Genomic DNA, 20214 nt, shown 5'->3' with positions numbered 1-20214 from the left:
AGAATCAAGAAGATTTAGTTACCAAAGTAGATTGGTAGTAAAGAGAGATTAAGCAAGAGCAGCTGGAGATGACTGAGATTTTTAGCATGGGTGTCTAGGAGAAAAAATATTGCCATTATGAACAGACAAAATGGATTTAGGAGTTGATGAGAGGGGGAGAGAGAGAATAATGACTACACCAACACTTAAAAGTACTTATTGAATGAATTATGGCATCTAATAAAGAATATGAGATGGGGGGAGGAGAGATAAAGGAGAATGATGGAGCGAGTGGAATTCAAGTGTAGTACTGTTAAGAACTTTTGTAAATGTCACAATGTACTCCTAATACAACATTAATATGATAATAAGAAAAGATAAAATAGAATTAAACTGTACATTGTGGTACACAACTGTAATCCCAGCACTTGGGAGGCTGAAGCAGGAGGATTGAGAGTTCAAGGCTAGCTTGAGCTATATAGTGAGACCCTGTCTCAAAAAACCAAGGGCTGATGACGTGGTAGAATGTTTGCCAAGTATGCCGAAGTCCTTGGGTTTGATCCCTATCACCACAAAGAAAAAAGAGAAAAATACAATGAAAGTAGAATTGCTGTTTTTCCTTCTCCAATCAACTTTAAATCCTTTAAAACCCAGAAACACACGTTTCTGTATGTGTGTGCATGTGTTTGTGATGCGGGAGTAGTTATAAAAAACAAATCTAAGAAATTTTTAATACTGTTTTCTAAAGAAAATGCTAAGTATTTTCAGTTCAATTTCAAGTGTTTAATAAATAACTATTCTAATTTTGCTTTTGATTTCCTGTAAAATTTTATATGGTATATATGGACAAATATATGTATACACACACATTTAAGTACACAGAAAATATGCATCAATTCTATAGTAAATCAGATTAACCTATTTACTTCTAGAAAGAAATGGTTAATTATAATTAGTGATCTTTAAGAAGTACAAGTTTCCCATGTTAAATTTGAAAACTTTATCAAATGTGTCATATTATAGTAAGTAGAATTTATGGAATCAAGGGGAACCATTAACAGTCATAATAGATAATAGAATTAGACTATGATACCTATTTTTCTAAGACTTACCTTTATATACAAAAGCTAACCAGAACATTCTGATCTCTGAACATAGATGGCAGAGAAAAATCCATGTTGTGCTAGGAACTTAGCCATTATTGTGTGAAGAGAAATACAGATATGGAGGGAAAACTGGTAGCATGTACATATAACACAGAGTTGTGTGATAAGGTCAATCAGAAAGCTGCAATGAAATCCTGTGGAGCTCAGAGATGAAATTATCAGTGAAGACAGCATCCACAAGCTGGCTTTGAAGCATCCGATAGAATCCAGACATGTAGAAGTATAGGAAAAAGTCAGTTCAGGCTGAGGAAGCAGCCTGAGTAAGGGCAGAGGTAGAAAGCCATATATATGTATACATATATATGGAGAATAGTGAGTAGTTGCATCTGATATTTGAGTATTTCAAGGAAAGTAGTGTCAGATGAGGCTCTGAACATCATATTAGCCAGATTCTAGAAATACTGAAATACCAGTCTAAGATAAGATGCAGATTTTTTTCCCTGAAATGGGAAGCCATTGAAAAATTTCAAAATTTATTTTCGTCTTTCAGCCTTATGAAAAAAAGTTAATATATTAATGTAGCTAAAGGATATTGTTAACAAATTGCTTTATTTGTACAGCGATTTTAAGGTAAAAAGTTAAAGACACCCTAGGAAGATGTGTACATAATGACACCCCATTCATCTTGGTTGTCATGTTTTTCGTTATTTTAACCAGTTTTTCAACTGCCCCTACTTCAATGCTGTGTGTACAGTGATACTAGTATGTATTAGCTGGTTTGATATTTCCTTTGTCAAATAGAAAGGACTATACATGTTTATGGTAGCTAATACTATATTTTGATTTTTAGGTATCCAGAATGCTACCTGGGGGACTTTTAGTTCTTGGAGTATTTATTATTACAACTTTAGAACTGGCAAATGATTTTCAAAATTCTCTGCGCAGAGTAAGTCTAATACATCAAAAACTCATATATATATATAAGATCAAATTTACATATTATTTTAATTAATTATATGCATATACAATGACCCTAGGCACATTTAGATTAGTGTTCCATAATTCTTTATGCTAGGACTATGTTGAATCAGCCTTTTCTATACAATCGCTTGTATATCTTGAGTGTGATAAATGGAAACATGTTTTCAGTGAAAACTATGTATTTTTAAGTAGTCCTTGTTTTAAAGATTTTTTTTTTTTTTTCCTGTGGTTCTGGAATGGATCCCAGGGCCTTGCTCATGCTAGGTAAGTACTCTACCACTAGGCTATGTCCTAGCCCCTAAGGAAAATTTCTTCATGTTACAAAACAAATTACACTGTTTTTTTTTTTTCAAGATCCTGAGATTAAAGCCAGGCATGGTGGCATGTGCCTATAGTCCCAACAGTTGGGAGGCTGAGGTAGAAGGATCTTGAGTTCACGACCAGCCTAAGCTACTACTGAGTTGTAGGCCAGCTGCAGCTATATAGAGAAACCCTGTCTCAAAAAAAAAAAAAAAAATTGAAATTACAATGTAAACAGTATTAAAAATATAAACAGTATTACTTTTTATTCTTGTACAGAATATGCATCCTGCATCTCCTATGTTTTTCATTTTATTTCTCTATTAGAGAATTGAGGTTTACCTAGTCTAAGAGTAAATGTGAATGTCCTAAGCTGTTTTCTCTTAAACCCAAACCTAAAGCATAAACCTCTGTGCAGATAGCTTTCATCTGTTTTAGCAGTTAAGGTCCAAATGAGCCTTCACAAAATTATTTCATGCCCCAAGAAAAAGGAGGACTTTATGCTCTTCAGAAGCACAAAATTCCACCAGAAAAAAATTGTTAGTTTAAAAAAAATTATGCTCCTTAGAACCCCAGATGCTGTTGATTCTTCCAGTTTTGTAACCTCTCCTATCAGATGTTCCACCCTTCTATCTTAATATTTTTGCCTAACAGAGTAAGGGAAGAAAGTGAAGGTACTCCTTTCCCTGTTAAGTTTTTCAGTCTTTTGCCCTCTTTTCCATGTTGAGTAAGTTTATCTCTTTCACTGTCGTACACCATCTTTGACAGTCTAAAATATAATTTAAATCTTGGTGTTTTGAATGTTAGTACCATTGCTTGTGTATCCTTTTGTGGCCACTGCTGAGTTGAGTGGAGTGGATGTTGACTCAGTGCTAGAGGATTCAGTCAGGTCCTTCTTCCTTTTGCTTTTGTATCTTGTGTTCCTAAGAATATAAGACTGAAATGCTACATCTCGGCCAGGCATGGTTTTCTGTATGCCTGTAACCCCAGCAATTGGGTAACAGGAGGATCATGATTTTGAAGCCAATGTGAGCAGGGTAGCAAATTCCAAGCTAGCTTCAACTACATAGCAAGACCTTGTCTCAAAAAAAGAAAAAGAAAAGGAAAGGAAAAAAAAAAGTTGGGAGTTGGGGAGGAACTGGACATGGCAGTGCATGCTGTTGTACCACTTACTTGAGACAGGTAGAGGTAGGATTGTGTTCTGAGGCCAGCCTAGGTAAAGTTAGTGGGGAACTCTATCTGAAAGACAAAACTATAATCAGAAGGACTGTGGGGTGGGGGTCACAGAAAAAATGATAGAAATGATTTATCTTGAAAGACACTGTAAGAAATATCCTAATAAAACTTGTTAACATCTTCCATAAGACATTATTATTAAGAACTTTGGTCTTCATTTATATAATATTACGTTTCTGGGAGAAGTTCTTTTGATATCCTAATCAAGAAAGACATGCATCTTTTGACCAGTTTGTTTTCAGTTTTTCAGTTTATGGACTGTTATTTGTAAATTAGATAACAAATTAAATTTTTTTCTCTGTACATTAGAAAAACTTAAAACCACATTTATGATACATATACCCTTATCAGTATGTTTTATAATTCTTATTTCTGACACAACTTATGTCACTATTCTGACTTTTTTCACTTTTAATTTTTGTTTGCCCTTATATATTGCCTTATGTCTTTTGTGACATTCAAATAAGAAATGCTAAATGGGCAACAGTCTCCATTTTTATAGTTAAAATCACTTGTTATTTCTTATTCTAAATAAAAGTTCCTATTCTACATTTCATGTAAGAGCTAGTTCCCCAAAATTATTTTTTCATGTCCAGTTAATCATTTATGACAGGGAATTACACTTTTCTATTTTAAATCCAGTTTTTATGTAAATCTTTAAAAATGGAATCTAAAATGATTAATATATCAGTTCTATTTGGTTTGAAAGAATGAAAACTTAATGGTAGACTCATGAAATGTTAAAGCTAAATGGGGTCTTAGGGACGTTATAATTGCCTTTTCCACATCACTTTTCATTTTGCATTGAATTAATGTGTGTTTTTCTGCTTTTCAGTTAATATTTGCTGTGGAAAAATCTTTGAATAGAAAAAGACTCTGGAATTTCACAGAGGAGGAGGTCTCAGAACGAGTGGTACTTCACATTTGCTCTTCTACAAAAAAGTATCTTTTGTTTAGGTGTTTATAGTTAAAAGTATATAACACCAAGTTCTACAGATTTTTTTCCCTTAAACATTTGCTAAAGTTACCGTTTTTTAAAAAGGCATAGGGCATAGTTTGGGAAGGTTTTTTTTTTTTTTTTTTTGTAAATGATACATTATAATCAGGACTACCAGTAATTACAATCATAATCATGGTTGTTAATCACATCCCAGAATTATAAGAGTTGGAGGGAGACAGCAAGGACTCAGGTTTCGGAACTCTCTACCAGCTATCCCTGTACATCCAAGAACAGGAGACCCTCTAAAGAGAGAGGAATGCCCACTGACATCTTAGGCAAAGTCATGTATTTATTATTTTAATATAGTTTGACCTTTATTTCGTGAAGATAAAAATTGTGCATTTCAAAGCACAAATGCACTGAACTGGCAAGAAACCCTTACGCCCTTTGGCAGGATCAAGTGACACTAAAAGCCGGTTATAGGGCCTCCTTAGAGTCTCCACTCTTTAACATGCCAGGATAGAGGTTCCAAGGAAGAACCTCCTCACTAAAGCAGTGACACATTGGGTCCAAGAAACCAATGAATTAGGACATGAAGAAGACAAAATCCATGAAATGACCAGTCCTATAGAAGATTAACTTTCAACGTACTTGGACTCAAACTGGAAAGTTTCATGAACTAACCTTTTGACCCAATAAACTTTCTTGGGCTTGGTCCCATCCATCCAGCACTCCTTTTTGTTACTCAGATTGTGTTTGAGGAAAACTTCACATATGCTTCCATTCTATTGTGTTTGGCAGTACTTATAAATGGAAGGAAATAATTTTCAAGCACCAAAAGTGCTACTGTCAGAGCAATTCATATGTATGTACATATGTATTTGTATACACACATACCTCTACATTTATGTATAAGTCTTTTAAGTGTGTAAAGCATTAGGATTTGTAAAAACTCTTGGATGCATGTTCTGTTTTTATTTTTTATGGTTTATATTTTGTTACTCATCAAGGATTGCTTCTTTTCTATCCTTAATTCATAAAGACTATCTTGTCGAACTTATGATGTCCATGATCCAAAGGTAAGAAAAATTGTTCTTTATTCTAAGGAAAAAATCTTCAAAGAATTTTTATTTTTAATAAAAATTTTTAAATAAAATTCACCTCTACATTTAATTTTAATAATTTTTAATGCCATAACTTCTTATTAATCCCTGTAACCACCTGTAGTGTTTATTTTGAAATGTTAGCTTCATTACGGTCAAGGAAGAAAATTGATACAAATATTTTTGTTAAGCTTCTCCTGCCTCACTGTGTGTTTAGTTTTATATTTGAGAAGCTGATAGTAAAAGTGACTGAGGACTTTTGGTAGTTGTAGTGTTTAGTCAACAAGCTACGTATATTCAGCAGAACCCAGACTAGCATTTTGTTAAGGTGTCCAAAGGCAATGTGGAAAAATAACTTTGCAGTGTTATCAAGGATGGGACAAAAAGGAGAATGCCTGATTCCTAATATTAGTCAGTGATTATATGCTGCAAATCAAAATCCTCAGAATTGACACTATTGAGGTTTTGAGTAAAAGCTGGGGAGTCCAGAGAACTTTATAGAATTTTTAGTGTGTTATTTTCTATCTTTTTCTGCCTATCCTTTGGGAATTGGCAAGGTTGCCTAGGATGTATGAAAGAGTACCAAAATTAATACCTGCTTTACTTTTCATTTAGCGCTACTCTGTTGCCCTTTGATGCCAGAATTTGGCCAAATTCATTGGATGTTAGCTTGTTTGTGTTATTGGTTATATGCTTCATGTTTTATTGATGTGTGTATTTTACCAGAACCATATCATAGTTTATGTTTTTCCACCTTCTCTCCTACTAAAGAGTTCACCAAGACCAGCAGATTGGAAGTATCAAAATGGACTGTCTACCTCATGGCTTTCTTTAGAGTGTACTGTTCATATTAATATTCACATCCCACTTTCTACAACCTCTGTCACCTATACTCTGGAGAAAAATACGAAGGTATCAGTAAAATGAGTCTTCATTATGATTGCAGAGTGGACAATCTGCTGTTCTGGTTTTGACATTCATTTTATAATCCTAAGAAACTCACTTTGTAATGATTGTGTTATATGAGTAACTAATATGCTATTACTGCCAGATTAGGAATCGTTTTTATAGGTGGAACAATGTGTTCGAAAGATAATAGCCATTACTGAATTTTATTTATTATAGTCATGTAATTAATAAGACTCTGGAGTCTGTGGTATATTAGCTAGGACAAAGATCAGAAGAAACTATTGTTAAATATGTGTAATGTGCAAAAAAATTAGGGTATAGTTTCATTTTTTTTAACTTATGAGATTGGATTTAAATATTGCACTACTGGATACTTACAGAATTAGGGATTTTAATTGAGGTGAGTTTACATCTGAAAGATTTCCGTGTTATGCTTCTTTTAAGAATGGACTTGCACGCTGGGCCAAGCAAGTAGAAAACGGTGTTTATTTGATTAATGGACAAGTTAAAGATGGAGATTGTGATCTATTAGAAGGACAGGTGAGTTCAGAGAAAATCATCTTATTATAAAATAATTTGTGCTTAAGAAAACATCACGAAAAATGATTTTAGCTACTCATTTCTAAGGTCTTTCTAAGTAAAGGCTAAATGTTTCTCTTAGGAAATGATGGGAGGAAATTATTTCTGGTGTAACCGGGATCCTAGAACTTGCTTTAGAGAGTATTATGTTAATTTCTTCTAACGTCCAATTTGTAAACTGCTTACTTAAAACTAAACATCCTATATTGTTGTACTATGATAGCATTTTATGGGAGGGTCTTTAAGGGATTCTCAAATACCCTTCACCCGAAGGAAGAGGAATTTTGGTCACCTCTCCCTTTGGGGCAGAGATATGTGAATGTTATATAAAAAGCCAAACAGTAAATAGGTTAGACATTGCAGGCCATATTGTCTTATTATAATTATATATCTTTGCTGTTGTCGTGTGAAAGTAAACACAGATGATAATGGAAATGAATGATAATGGTTGTGTTCTAATAAAACTTTATTTTCAGAGAAAGGGGGCAGTGAGGATTTGGCCCACAGGCAATAATTTGCCAATTCCTCCTCCAGAGGAATTAAAGTAAGGAATGGTTGTAAGAGTACATATTGATTAATAGAGTGCATAAAGTAGCATATCTGTATAAAATGTGTAAGTTTAAAAAAAAGTAATAGACTTGTTTTTTTCTCTTACTTACTTAGTATATGTACAATAGCTCCTAAATTGTCTTTTATATTTCACTTACAATCTTAACAGTCTGCCTTTTAACATTTGTGTGTGGTGAGGTTTTTTTTTTTGTTGTTGTTGTTTTTTAGAAAAAGTCTTCTAGAGGAAATACTCAAGGAACCAGTCATTCTTTTGATGTCCGACTGCTAACACAGTTGGTAAATATTTTTAAATATCACTTTTTGAAATTGCATTATTTCTTAAAATAGCCATATGAAATTGTTTTTATGTTTCTAATTAGAGAATAAAAATTTTTAGAGATATACAAAATGTATAAAATATTCAGTATAGGAAAGTTAAAATAAAAACATTATTTCTCTCCCTGATTTTTAAATGTTTTTATTAGTGTATATTAATTGTATAAAATAATGGGTTTCATTATGACATTTCATACAAGTATGTAATGTACTTTGATCATACTTACCTCCCGCATTGCTGTCTCTTGTTCCCTTCCTGTTCCCAAATTATTTACTTTCTACTTTGATGTTTTTGTCTTTTATTATTATTATTATTATTAAATCTAGATTCCACATGTGTAAAAAAAAATGAGTTATTTGTTTTTCTGAGTGTGGCTTATTTTGTTTAACACAATGATCTCTGCTTCCATCTATTTTCTGCAAGTGACATAATGTTCCCATTTGTGACTAAATCAAATTCTGGGGTGTGTGTGTGTGTGTGTGTGTGTGTGTGTGTGTGTGTGTGTGTCACATTTTACACATTCATCCATTGATGGGCACCTAGGCTGATTAAATAACTTGGTCATTGTGAACAGTGCTGTAGTAAACATGAATGTGCAGATATCTATTGTTTGCTGACCTGGATTCCTTTGGGTATACACCCAGGAGTGGTATAGCTGGGGCATACAGTAATTCTGTTTTTAGTTTTTTGAGGAATCTCTATACTGCTTTCCAAAATGGCCGTACTAGTGTATATTCCTACTCACCTAACAACATTGTTGACAAAAAGGGTTCCTTTTCCCCCACATCCTCACTAGCATTTTTGCTGTTTATTGTCTTGATAATAGCCATTCTGACTAGGGTGAGATTGAATCTCAGTCATAGCCAGGGTCTCTTGTAATTCCTACTGTTCAGGCTGGTGCCGTACATGGGCTGAGGACAGGACCAGTCAAGGGTCAGTTGTCAGCTTCAGAGCTGTTTTCACGCTTGAAGCTTCCCTGTGTACCAGGAGCTGCTGCTGGCCCCAACAAACTTTGTGGCCTGTGATCTGCACAGGTTCCCACTCACTCCCCAGGCTGTCCCCAGTTTGTCAGTTACGGGTGTCCCCAAATTGTATCACAGAGTGAGAAGCAAATAGAGCACTGAAATTGCTCTGTCTGGGGAGACCCTAGCACTTTGCCCACTTATATTAGTTCTTTTAGTCCCTATCCAGCAGTAAATCATCCTGCAGGAGGCTAGGGAAATGGAGCAACTGCAGAACCTGCATTCAGAGCTCTCAGGTCCACCTGGCAGTGGACCCCATGCTGCGTACAGCTCTGGAGGCTGAGTGGTCTGCATGCCACAGTCTCAAAGCTCAGTCTCCACAGTGATCCTTAGCTCGCTCCTAGTCACAGCGGTCAGACCACTGACCACCTCTCCCTCCACAGCCTGAGCTCCCTGCTGCTTGAACTTCTCAGTGGATTCCTGTGCTGCCCTCCCCCGCTCTTCATGACTACCTCTGTGGCTGCCTCCCACCCATCACTGTGGCAGGATGTCCACAGGCTCCCTGAGACTTGTGATTGTTCCTTTTCTGTGCATCACCTTTCTGTTTCTGTGCTTCAGCTGGTCTGTAACCTCTTACCTGATTCCTGATGCTCTTCTCTCTTTTTTCAGAACATAGTCTGTCCTTTGTTATCCTGACTCTTCTCATTCATGGAGTCTCCACAGAAGAAGCTTCTAATTCACCATCTTGCTCTGGAAGCTCTAGAAACATTATGTTAGTAAAACCTATTTAAGCCTTTTGCCTCAAGACTGAGTATATAGAAATTTAAAGAATAAATACATTCATACACATGCACATACACACAGACATATTTTGAGTTGTGGAACTTAGAATTCTTAGCAACTTAAAAGTAAAAGATGCATACATAGATGTATCAAGAGTTATCCTACACTTAATTTGAAGCACAACTGTAGCTCCATTAAGTTGATAAAAATAACAAAGTACTAATTAATTAGCAAACTTCATAGTTCTCTATGGTTATTGTAAATTACACATCTCTTTGGAAATTTACATTTGAGTATCTTGAAGAAAAAATGTAAAACTAATTATTCTTAAAATATACTTAGTTTTCATTAATGCTACTAAACATTATCCTAGAGAACAGACAAGGGTATAAAAATAACACAATGTTTTTAGGAAACTTCATTTCGATGTTGTACTGGACTTTGAAACAAGGAAATACTACCAGGACCTTCAGTTTTTTTAACTCAATAAAACATAACTAATAGCAATTTGGCTCATGAGGGTGTTTAATTTTCTTCTTTTTTTGTGTATAACTATAGAATGTTACTAAGTTGTTATTGGGTTTAAGTTTTTCAACATGAGTTCTCAATACCTTATAAGTATTCTTAGTCTCTTATTTTCTTTCTTTGTTTTGATTTTAGAGGTGTCCTCATTTTAAGGCTGGCTGTTCCTTTTCTTACATGTTCTTTGCTAGTTAGCCTTATGTACTGATTTATTAAATAATTTGAAATTGCTTTTGTGATTAAATTACAGCTTTACAGTTAAGAAATGAGAGTATGGGAATTTGCTATAATAGTATTTAGTACTATATATTGCAGTATACTTTCCTTACTCGTTTTCACTGGGCACTCAACAGGAATTTTTGAAGTGACCAATACATAATACATGTTCAATAAGTACTTGCTGCCATGGTCTTCTACTCAGATCTCATTGACTCTTTGCAGTGTGAGGCTTATGTCATAAACCTTACAATAGTATTCTTTCACCTAGGTTAGCACAAGTAAGTCTTGACTGGTTCTACATGTACATTCTTGCCCAGAGTGAGCATCTGTGGAAACCCTTATTTTGTTATTTGTAATATGGAATGCTTTTTCATATTGCTACTTTATCTTGTATATAACCTCAGATAGTCCTTTCTGAATTGCAGGTTGTATTCATTCACTTGTAGTAAGTTTTCTCAGAAAATAGTCATTCGTACAAGGGTCAGACATTGATTTTATTTTCCTTGCTCAAATTCCTTGTTTTATATACTTTTAGAAAAATCTAATTAGGCTCCATTTCATAATCTCAGCATATCTTTTCATTTTTATTTTCTAACTCTTACTACTCTAGATGGTTGCTTGCTGTACCTTTAAATCCTGTGTATTTCCTGAACCATGTGTCTTGTCAGTGCCATCTGTTTTCCTCATTGCTTACAGTCAAAAATCCTTTCTGTATATTAACAGCCAGCCAAAAATGCCAGTACTTCTAACAGGTTTCATTTGGTCATCCATACCTTTCTTTTTGCAAAATTCTGTGTCATAGAAAGAAGTTTCTTCAATTATGAACAAGTTGGATTTCTAAAGGCTGTAAGCCAGTTTGTACCTAAGTCCAGACAACCAAGAAGAATTTACATTTGTAGAACTCAGCTACATTTTCACCAAAAAGAAATGAGTTAGTGCTTATATTCTTTAAGTCTTTCCTTGATTTGTATGTGTGTATAGTATGTTGTACATTGTGTAGTCTATTTTAAATAGCCTAACACATATAATACATGTATTATAAATGTGTTTGTAGTAATGATAGCAGTTTAAATTATATGTCAAATAAGTAAAATAGGGCACTATTTTTCGAAATAGATTTCATTTACAGTAAAGATTAGTGGAGTGGATAAGGAAAGCCCATTACTCTTCTCTACCCACACAATACTGGTATATCAGTGAACTGAGTAAGTGTCATGGCAAGGTTGTTCCAAGTATAATATCAGTATTGTCACCTTGCTTCTTCAATCATTGATAAATATTTTTTGACTGGACCTGGAACATTTGGAATTTGGTTTTTTTTTTAAATTTTTTTGGCAGTACTGGGGTTTGAACTCAGGGCCTCACACATTCTAGGAAGATACACTACCACTTGAGTCACTCTGCCAGCCCTTTTTGTGTTGGGTATTTTTGAGATAGGCCCTCAGGAACTATTTGCTGGGCTGGAGTTGAACCACAGTTCTCCTGATCTCTGCCTCCCAAGTAGCCAGAATTACAAGTGTGAGGCTGATGTTTTGTTTTTCATAAATAAAGCATAGCATTACTTTTAGCATATGAAAGTAATCAGTTGAAAGTGGAATTATTGAGTAGATTATGATTGTACCATAGTTATCACCTCCTACTTTATATACTTATTTTGTGTTTCTTATACTGCACACTGTATATCTCCTACTATGTCATGTTTTCCTTATGCATCTTTTCATCTTCACCCTACTTATTTGAGTAATCTGCAAATAATGTGTTTTTAGTGAATATATTGAATGATTATTGGTATTTTATGTTTCTTTGTTAATGGGAGGACATTTAGATGTAGTTGGGTTTAATTTCAGTCTTTCAAATTTCTCAGAAAATAATATATAACTCATAAAGAGAAATTTTAATGCTTTTTAAATAATTATGGAGAATATTTTCAATATCTCCATAATTTTTGACTCAGTCAAAAATTCCTTCCTTCTTCATTAAATGGCCAATATTACATTTGAATGTTTCATATAGTTAATAATTGTTGACTGTTAAGGTTTAACCATATTTTGTCTTTCAGCTCCTGAATTCAGACCACAGATCCACAGCCACAGTCCAGACCTGCAGTGGTTCTGTGAACCTCAAGGGTGCTGTAAAATGCAGAGCTTACATTCACAGCAGCAGGCCCAAGGTCAAGGATGCTCTGCAGGTACTGAAAGGAGTGACTGGCATTTGAGAGATGGAAGCAGTCACAAGCATTCAAAAACTCCTAAATCTTTTTCTGTTTCTTTCATCTTCAATCTTAGATTTTATTATTATTTATTTGATTTTAGTTGATGAAACCCAATTCATTGGACAGTGCTAATATACTATGCAGTTGGTTCTAAGGTTTTCACATTTGGAATATCTATTTCATGCCTTTCTTTCCCCTTTTTTTTTTTTTTTGCTACAATTGAGGTTTGAACTCAGGGTCTTGCACTTGCTAGGCAGGTGCTTTCCTGCTTGAGCCACACTTCCAGCACTTTTTGCTCTGGTTATTATTGAGATAGTGTCTCTTATTTGCCCAGACCAGTCTGGGCTGTGATCCTCCTATTTTATGCTTCCCACCATAGCTGGGCTGACAGTCACCAGCTACTTTTTTTGCCTGGGCTGTCCTCAAATGGTGGTCTTCTGATCTTAGCCTCCTAAGTGGCTAGCATTATAAGCTTGAGCCATAGCACCCATGTCTCTTTTAATGTTATGATTATAAATAGCTAGTAAGTATTCCATACTTGTAACATATTAGCACATTAGAAATCATTGCTTTTTAGAAAACCTGAATTTTTTTAAGCAGGAGAAGTATTCATAGGAAGAATTATTAAGTAGTGTTCTATAATTGAGAAATTTAAAAACGATCACTGGCATTCATGTCATAGTTGTACATTTCCTAATTTGGAATATTGGCAAGATTTGTTTAGATATAAAATTTCATTTAGGCTTTTGTTTTTACTATTTAAATGAGGTTTAAGCACATTTGTCATCAAACCATAAATATGGCATTAAACTATAAATGCTAAGTAGAGGGAAATAACAAATAGAATGATGTCAGTTATTGAGTGGGCATGATTATATTGATAAGCAAATGCTGTTGATCTTGTGTAATTATGTAATTTAAATCCCAAGTGTTTTATTTCTTACTGTTTTTACTTGGTTTTCCCCCATAGGCAATGAAGAGAGATATATTAAACACAGTTGCTGATCGTTGTGAAATACTATTTGAGGATCTACTTTTGAATGAAATTCCAGAAAAAAAAGTTATGAGTATAAAATAAGTACTTTTTGTGCATGTGTTCAATTTGATACAGTAAGATGTAAAAAATAGACGTGTCATCTTCTGTAGTATCTTTTATAACAATACGACATCTTTCATTATTGAATGACAATTTTCATTTGTTCTCCTCCCCCTCAAAATTTTTTTCGGAACATTTTGTAATTGCAAACCTTAAGGATTTTAGGGAGGATTTTTTTTTTTTTATTTCAGTCTGAGTAAACTTACCCTTCAAGAATGAGTAAACTATGTAGAGGTTTAAGGCTAAGATTTTTTGTTATTGTCTAAGTTTTTAAAAGAACTTACCTGTAATAAAAATTTTGACTTATTTAATAATGTTGAGTACTATATAATCAGTTCCTTAATAGACATGATATATAAGCTGTATTAGTTTATGTACTTCTCCACTAATACTCTAACAGGCTTCATTATGCTTAAAAAGAAGACTGAGTCATGTTGTCTTACCCTTTAGTAACTATTCCATCTTTCAGGAAACAGAAACAGTTTGTACCATCTCAGTAATTTCTATTAAAATAATTTTTTACTCAAAAATTTATACTTTTTTGAAGCTATACCCTCCTGTCTTCATTCCTATTGCTCTGATATGAGTATTTATGACTCACATTCATATATGTACGTAATTCAAACATATGCACTAGCTTATTAATGGAATATTTTTATGTCTGTAGGGAAAAAAGCATTGCTTCTGTTACGACTAACTTCTAGTACTGCTAATAGCCAGTGTTTTAGGTTTGATAGACTAATCTTAGCCTTTTCTACATTTCTACTATGTTAGATCCTTGGTATTGCCAGACTTAACATTTATACAAAGAATCCTCAAGTTCTATTTGCTATAATGTACAAATTTGCTGAGAAAAGAATTAGATTAAAACAGTGGTATGGTAGGTGAGTTAATGCGGGGTCTGTTTACATAACCTAGTTCGCCAAGCAGCCTCTTCTCAGTAAAGCTTGTTTTTGCTACTTGATTATGAGTATATAACTCCTTACGTATTAATCATTACTTCACTTTCTGAGCAACAGTATGTGTTACACTTGAATTGTAAATTTTAGGATTTTCATGGGCATGGGCCTGTATCCACCTTTAATGCCAAAAATTTACCTTGTCACGTACATTAGTGTAGTTTTAACATTTAAAAAATGCTGTATGAAAATGGTATTTTGACTGTCTTGGTATTATTTTATATGAAGTTATTATTTTGAAATTTTTGCTGATGTTCAATCCAATTAGTTCAGCTGCTTCTGATAGTAGTTATACTATTTAAACATTAAACTTGATATTTTTAGAAGTTTGTATTGTCATCTAGTCCTAGGATTTTAAAAAGTGAAGAAGTTTTCACTGGTAATTGAATGGCCTTGGGACCTGTGTGAAGAAAATAGAATGTAATTTAATAGAAAGAGCAAAGACTTTGAAGTTCTTAAGTTCTTTATTAGTCTATCACTATTACAAAATACCCGAGGTGTGCTACTTACAAAGAAGAGGTTTATTTAGCTCATAGTTTTGGTGATTCGAGTGCCTGGCTTCCGCCTCCTGCATCAGCTCAGTCTGACCTTTGTTAGGTCATATAATGATGGCTAGAGGCTAAGGATGTAGCTTAGTGGTAGAGCACCTGCCTAGCCTGTATGGGGTCCTGGGTTCAATACTCAGAAAAAAAATAAAACAAGCAAACAAACAAAAGACACATAATGGCAAAAAGAAGAATTGGGTGAGGCCAGGCTTAAGACTTTATAATATTTTCTTGTGTACCAGAGAAACCACAGCCCCATGGGAAATACTTTAATCCCTGTTAAGGGCATACCCGCATGGACCTAAAGACCTCCTATAGGCCGCCCTCTTCAAGTTTTCACCTCCAAACATCAGCACGTTGAAGCCCAAGCTCTCAACATATGGACCATTGGGGAACAAATCACATCCAAACCAAGTAATAGTAATTGCCATTGTGACAGAGAGGACGAAGGAAAATTATTTCATATAACTTAGTTGTCTTTGAAATGCTTTAGCTTCAAATGAAGGTTAGAATTATATTTCAAAAAGAAATAAGATGTAAATACATATATTTTAATCTTTTTGTTGTGCTGGAGGTACTTTGTGGCATTTATAAAAGTTCTTACAATATGTCATACTTGAATGAACCCCCTCCACTGTTCTCCTTCATACCTCCACCTCCATTCCTGGAATACTTTCAACAGATACCATTTTTCTATTTATGTACATGCTTTTATCTTTATTAAGAGTCAGGATAATGTTTCCAACATGTTAGTTGATCTTAAAAGAAAAATTGCAAGCTAGATAATAGAAGGAAATATAAATTCTGAAGTTGAATATATATTCACCTATATTAATTAGCTTTTCATTGCTGTGATAAAATACCTGAGAGAATCAGCTTAAAGGAAGAAAGATTTATTTTGGCTCATGGTTTTAGAGGTCAGTCCATGGTCACTTGGCTCTATTGTTCCTAGCCTGTGTTGAGAATAGAACATCATGGTGGGGAGCATGGAAGAACAGAACTATCCACTTCATGGTGGCCAGGAAGTGAGTCAGGGAATGGGGGAGACTGGAGAAGATGTCCCGTTCCAGGGCACACTTGGTTCTGCCACCTCCCCCTAATGCTGTTAAACTATGTATCTATCATGGATTTATTGATTAGATTCTATGATCCTTATGATCCAAGCACTTTTCCAAGCCCCACTTTTCAATGTTGTATTGGGAACCAAGTCTTCAGCACATGAGAGGTTTGGTGGAAATTTCATATTCAAACCATAATGTTACACCTGATTGCTAGATTTTAGATTTTGTCTTCATTCTACTTAGCTTTTCTTTTTATATGGTAAGATCTTGGCAGCTGCTATAGTATAACAAAATATACAATGTATACCTTGAAATTAATTTTGTATGTATAAGAAAGTCTCCAAAGGGAATATTAACTTTATTTTCCTAATCTTTGAAGTAAACATTGTCTTGAATTATTGATATTCATATGAAAGAACTTGATTTTTTTGTTTTTAGTTACTGCATTGTTGTGTGGGGGTACATTGTGACATTTACAAAAGTTCTTATAATATATCATAATTGAATTCATTTCAGTAACAGTAAAAAATATGTGAACTCCAGCAAATCCTTTTACTTACTGTGATCTTCTCTGATTTCCCTTAAGATGTATTCCATATCTTCTTCATTATTTACTATCAGTGTTCAATCAGTCCTGCCCAACTTGCTGTGATGGTTAGACCTATGCATCTTCCTTCCCTACATCACTTCATTCACATACTTGTCCTCCAGAACATTTGTAACCTTTTTTCCTGAGCCTGTGATTCTGTTCATTCCATGCACTTCTCCTCTCTTTATGCAAATGCCTACTTATCCTTTAGCATTCAGCTCAGGTCACCTGTCTTACAGACGTTTCTATGATACTCTGCTATGTGCTGGGGTTCTGTTTTTAACCAGAAACCTGGTCCTTATCAAATTGTCTTAAATTGAAAATGTTTTATCTGTTTTGAATTTATTCAAATAATGTTGAACTAGATACCCTGCTGTAAGATTGTTCCTAAAGGATTTTTTAAACTACTATTTGAGATTGTTTTTTTTTTTCAAAAAGATCTCTCATTTTTAACCTCAAATGTACTGGATTGTTTTTAAATCTTATTTAGGGACTAAATTGCTATCTTAACTTTTTTTTTGTTGTTGGTACTGGGATTTGAGCTTGAGCACAGGGCCTTGCACTTGCTAGGCAGATGTTCTACCACTTGAGCCACACCCCAAGCCCTTTTCGTTTTAGTTATTTTTTGGATAGGGTCTTGTGTTTTTGACCTGGGCTGGCCCAGGACTACAATTCTACCTATGCCTGCCTCATAGTGGGGGGCTGTAGGGATTATAGACATGTACCACCATGTTCAGCTTATTTGTTTAGATGTGGTCTTGATAACTTTTTGCCTGGGCTGGCCTCAAACCTTGATTCTCCTGATCTGTATCTTCCAAGAAGCTGGAATTACAGGTATGCACCGTCACAGCCAGCTTTATCTTAACTTTTTCAATTTCAAAGTTAACAGTTGCTTTTCCTTTTAATGAGTAATTTAAATTTACTATAACCAATTCTTTAACACTTAGTCTTTATAACATATTCCTTTTTCTAGGAAAATGTGGGTTTAAAATATTGTATATCAATTATAATGCATATTATCCTTGATTTTTTTCTTTTGATGGTTAATGGGGTTTCAATTCAGGACTTTGTGCTTGGCTCACCACACCCCAGCCCTATTGTTGATCTTAAGATATCAAGATAAATAAAAATTACAAGTTTAATAATGTAAATCTTTGAAGTTTTCAACTTAATCTGTTTCAAATATTTGTGACTCAGTATTCTGGTATAGTTGTAGAGACAACTCACATGCTGCAATGCGAATTGCAGTAATGTAATTCTACAGCTAGGAGGCAGTCTGGTCAAAGATAAAATTATCCTCCCCATTCTCATATGCAAATAAGATAATACACAGAATCTGGAAGGAATGCATACTTTAAGTCATGGTGTTTCCTGTGACACTCAAGGCCTGGCTCATTGTCTTCTGTTAATTACAAATTGTAAAGCTACTACTGGTCCCCTGATAAGGAAATGTAGGTTACTATTACTGTGTGCCCCAGTTTTCTGTTTGCTCTTTACATTGGAAGCGTTTTAGTCATATCTGTTGCAGACATAGAGGTCATTCTTCACAAAAATCTGTTTCTGTGATAGTTCATTAGAATCAGTGTTAAACTGTAGTTATGTGTTTATGTGAACTAGTACCTTTTTATGTTACAAATTTGGGGAAATATATTATAGTTTGTAAGTATCCAAAGAAAAATGAAGCATAGTTAATCATTCTTTATGTAAATTTGGATTATTTTTCCTAAAAAAGTAACCAGAGAAAAATAAAGTAATGAGACAGAAAGAAGATGAAAATAAAGCAAACCAGGCATGGTGGTACATTCCTGTAATCCCAGCATTGTGGAGGCTAAGGTAGAAGGATCTCTATTTCAAGGCCAGCCTGGGCTACATAGTGAGTTTGAAGCCACGATGGGCTAGGGTGTGAGACACTGTCTCAAAAACAAAACAAAACAAAACAGGAAGGAAAAGGAAGCAAGGAATATTGCTTCCTTACAAGGATTGCTGGTGAGATTATTGCGAATTACATGTCTTAATGTCCTAAGCATGTTTGATATAGTGGGGGGAGGGCTATATCTAGTAAGATGGAGGGAGTAGTGACATTAATACAAAAGTGTATTCTGTTGTGTCCTGCCTGCCTCATGTAGATAGGCCCTGGTTTGACTCCAAGCATGCATGAAAAAGGAAAGAATCAGCCATAAGATTCACAGTACTTACAAGCTTAAAACAAAGACAATAATTTCTAGAGCTGGCACAGAGTTCCTTCTTGAGTGTTCTGTCATGGGACAGTGACTCCTGTAAGAATGTGTAATCAGCAGCGTCTTTACGTTAAAGGTAATGATAGATTAGAGGTTTCACAGGAGTGTCTTTTAGGTCCCTTACAGAAGCTAGGAGAACTCAATTTTGGGTCATGTCAGTTAGATAGTGAGAAGGCATTATCATTTCAATGCTTTATTAGATGTTTTCATGTACTTGTAAATATGTATTCAGTGATACTTATCTAAATATTGATAATGTTCCTTTCTTTAGATTCTGAAAAGGAGTTCCACATACTCCCTCACCGAGTTTTTGTCCCCATTCCTGGATCTGCTGTAAAGTTGTGTGATTATAAATTTGGTGATGAATCAGCTGAAGAAATCAGAGACCATTTTATGGAGATGTTAGATCATGTGATTCAAATAGAAGATTTGGAAATTGTAGAGGAAATAAACACAGGTAATTAAGAACCTGATTAGTCTACAGCTAAGCCTACCTGCGGGATATATAGTTAAATATCATGTCTTTAGATTTCCTTAAAGCTAATTTTGTTTGACACTTTAGAATATTAACTGAAGCATTTAAAAATGTGTTTGATAAATTTCCACATATATAAACACACAGTGAGTGTTTTCTTGGAAATTGTACCAAAATTTTAAGATACTTCAGGTTTTTTCAAACCTAGTTCTTCATAAGACAAGTTCATCCTTAAGTAGATGAAAACATACACTTTCAGGTATTTATTTTAATATAAGAGAAAAGTTTTCTCAAAATTCATCTTAAGTATTTGGTTAAGCATCATGTCGAAGTAGTTAAAACTCTTACTTATTTAACATTTTCTCCATATAATTTGCCCCTTCATATCCTCACCACATAATGAGGTCAGTAAAGTGAAATGGGCAGTTCTAAAAATTAGATCAAGATTATTTTTATACAGCTTGGATTTGCTGTACCATCCAGTTGTGTGTCACATTTCCTTCCCATAACCATCATTTTCACATTTGACCTTATA

General features: G+C 34.4%; 1 protein-coding gene across 4 annotated transcripts in view; it reads left to right on the top strand.

Moving 5' to 3' along the window:
- Nucleotides 1–20214, top strand: part of Odr4 (odr-4 GPCR localization factor homolog) — a 46695-nt gene that overhangs the window by 12488 nt on the left and 13993 nt on the right. For all 4 annotated transcript variants that reach the window (XM_020161855.2, XM_020161852.2, XM_020161850.2 and 1 more), the window contains 9 exons: nt 1936–2031; nt 4438–4544; nt 5585–5621; nt 6417–6557; nt 6999–7094; nt 7911–7979; nt 12565–12693; nt 13688–13778; nt 19476–19661. In XM_020161855.2, the coding sequence (XP_020017444.1) occupies nt 1945–2031; nt 4438–4544; nt 5585–5621; nt 6417–6557; nt 6999–7094; nt 7911–7979; nt 12565–12693; nt 13688–13778; nt 19476–19661 (943 nt within the window). In that variant the 5' untranslated portion in view covers nt 1936–1944. The remainder of the gene's footprint in view (nt 1–1935; nt 2032–4437; nt 4545–5584; nt 5622–6416; nt 6558–6998; nt 7095–7910; nt 7980–12564; nt 12694–13687; nt 13779–19475; nt 19662–20214) is intronic.

Source organism: Castor canadensis, chromosome 11 (genome assembly GCF_047511655.1).
Source record: "Castor canadensis chromosome 11, mCasCan1.hap1v2, whole genome shotgun sequence".
NCBI lineage: Eukaryota > Metazoa > Chordata > Mammalia > Rodentia > Castoridae > Castor > Castor canadensis.
The sequence above is the reverse complement of the archived record's forward strand: the minus strand, read 5'-3'. Positions and strand labels throughout refer to the sequence as shown.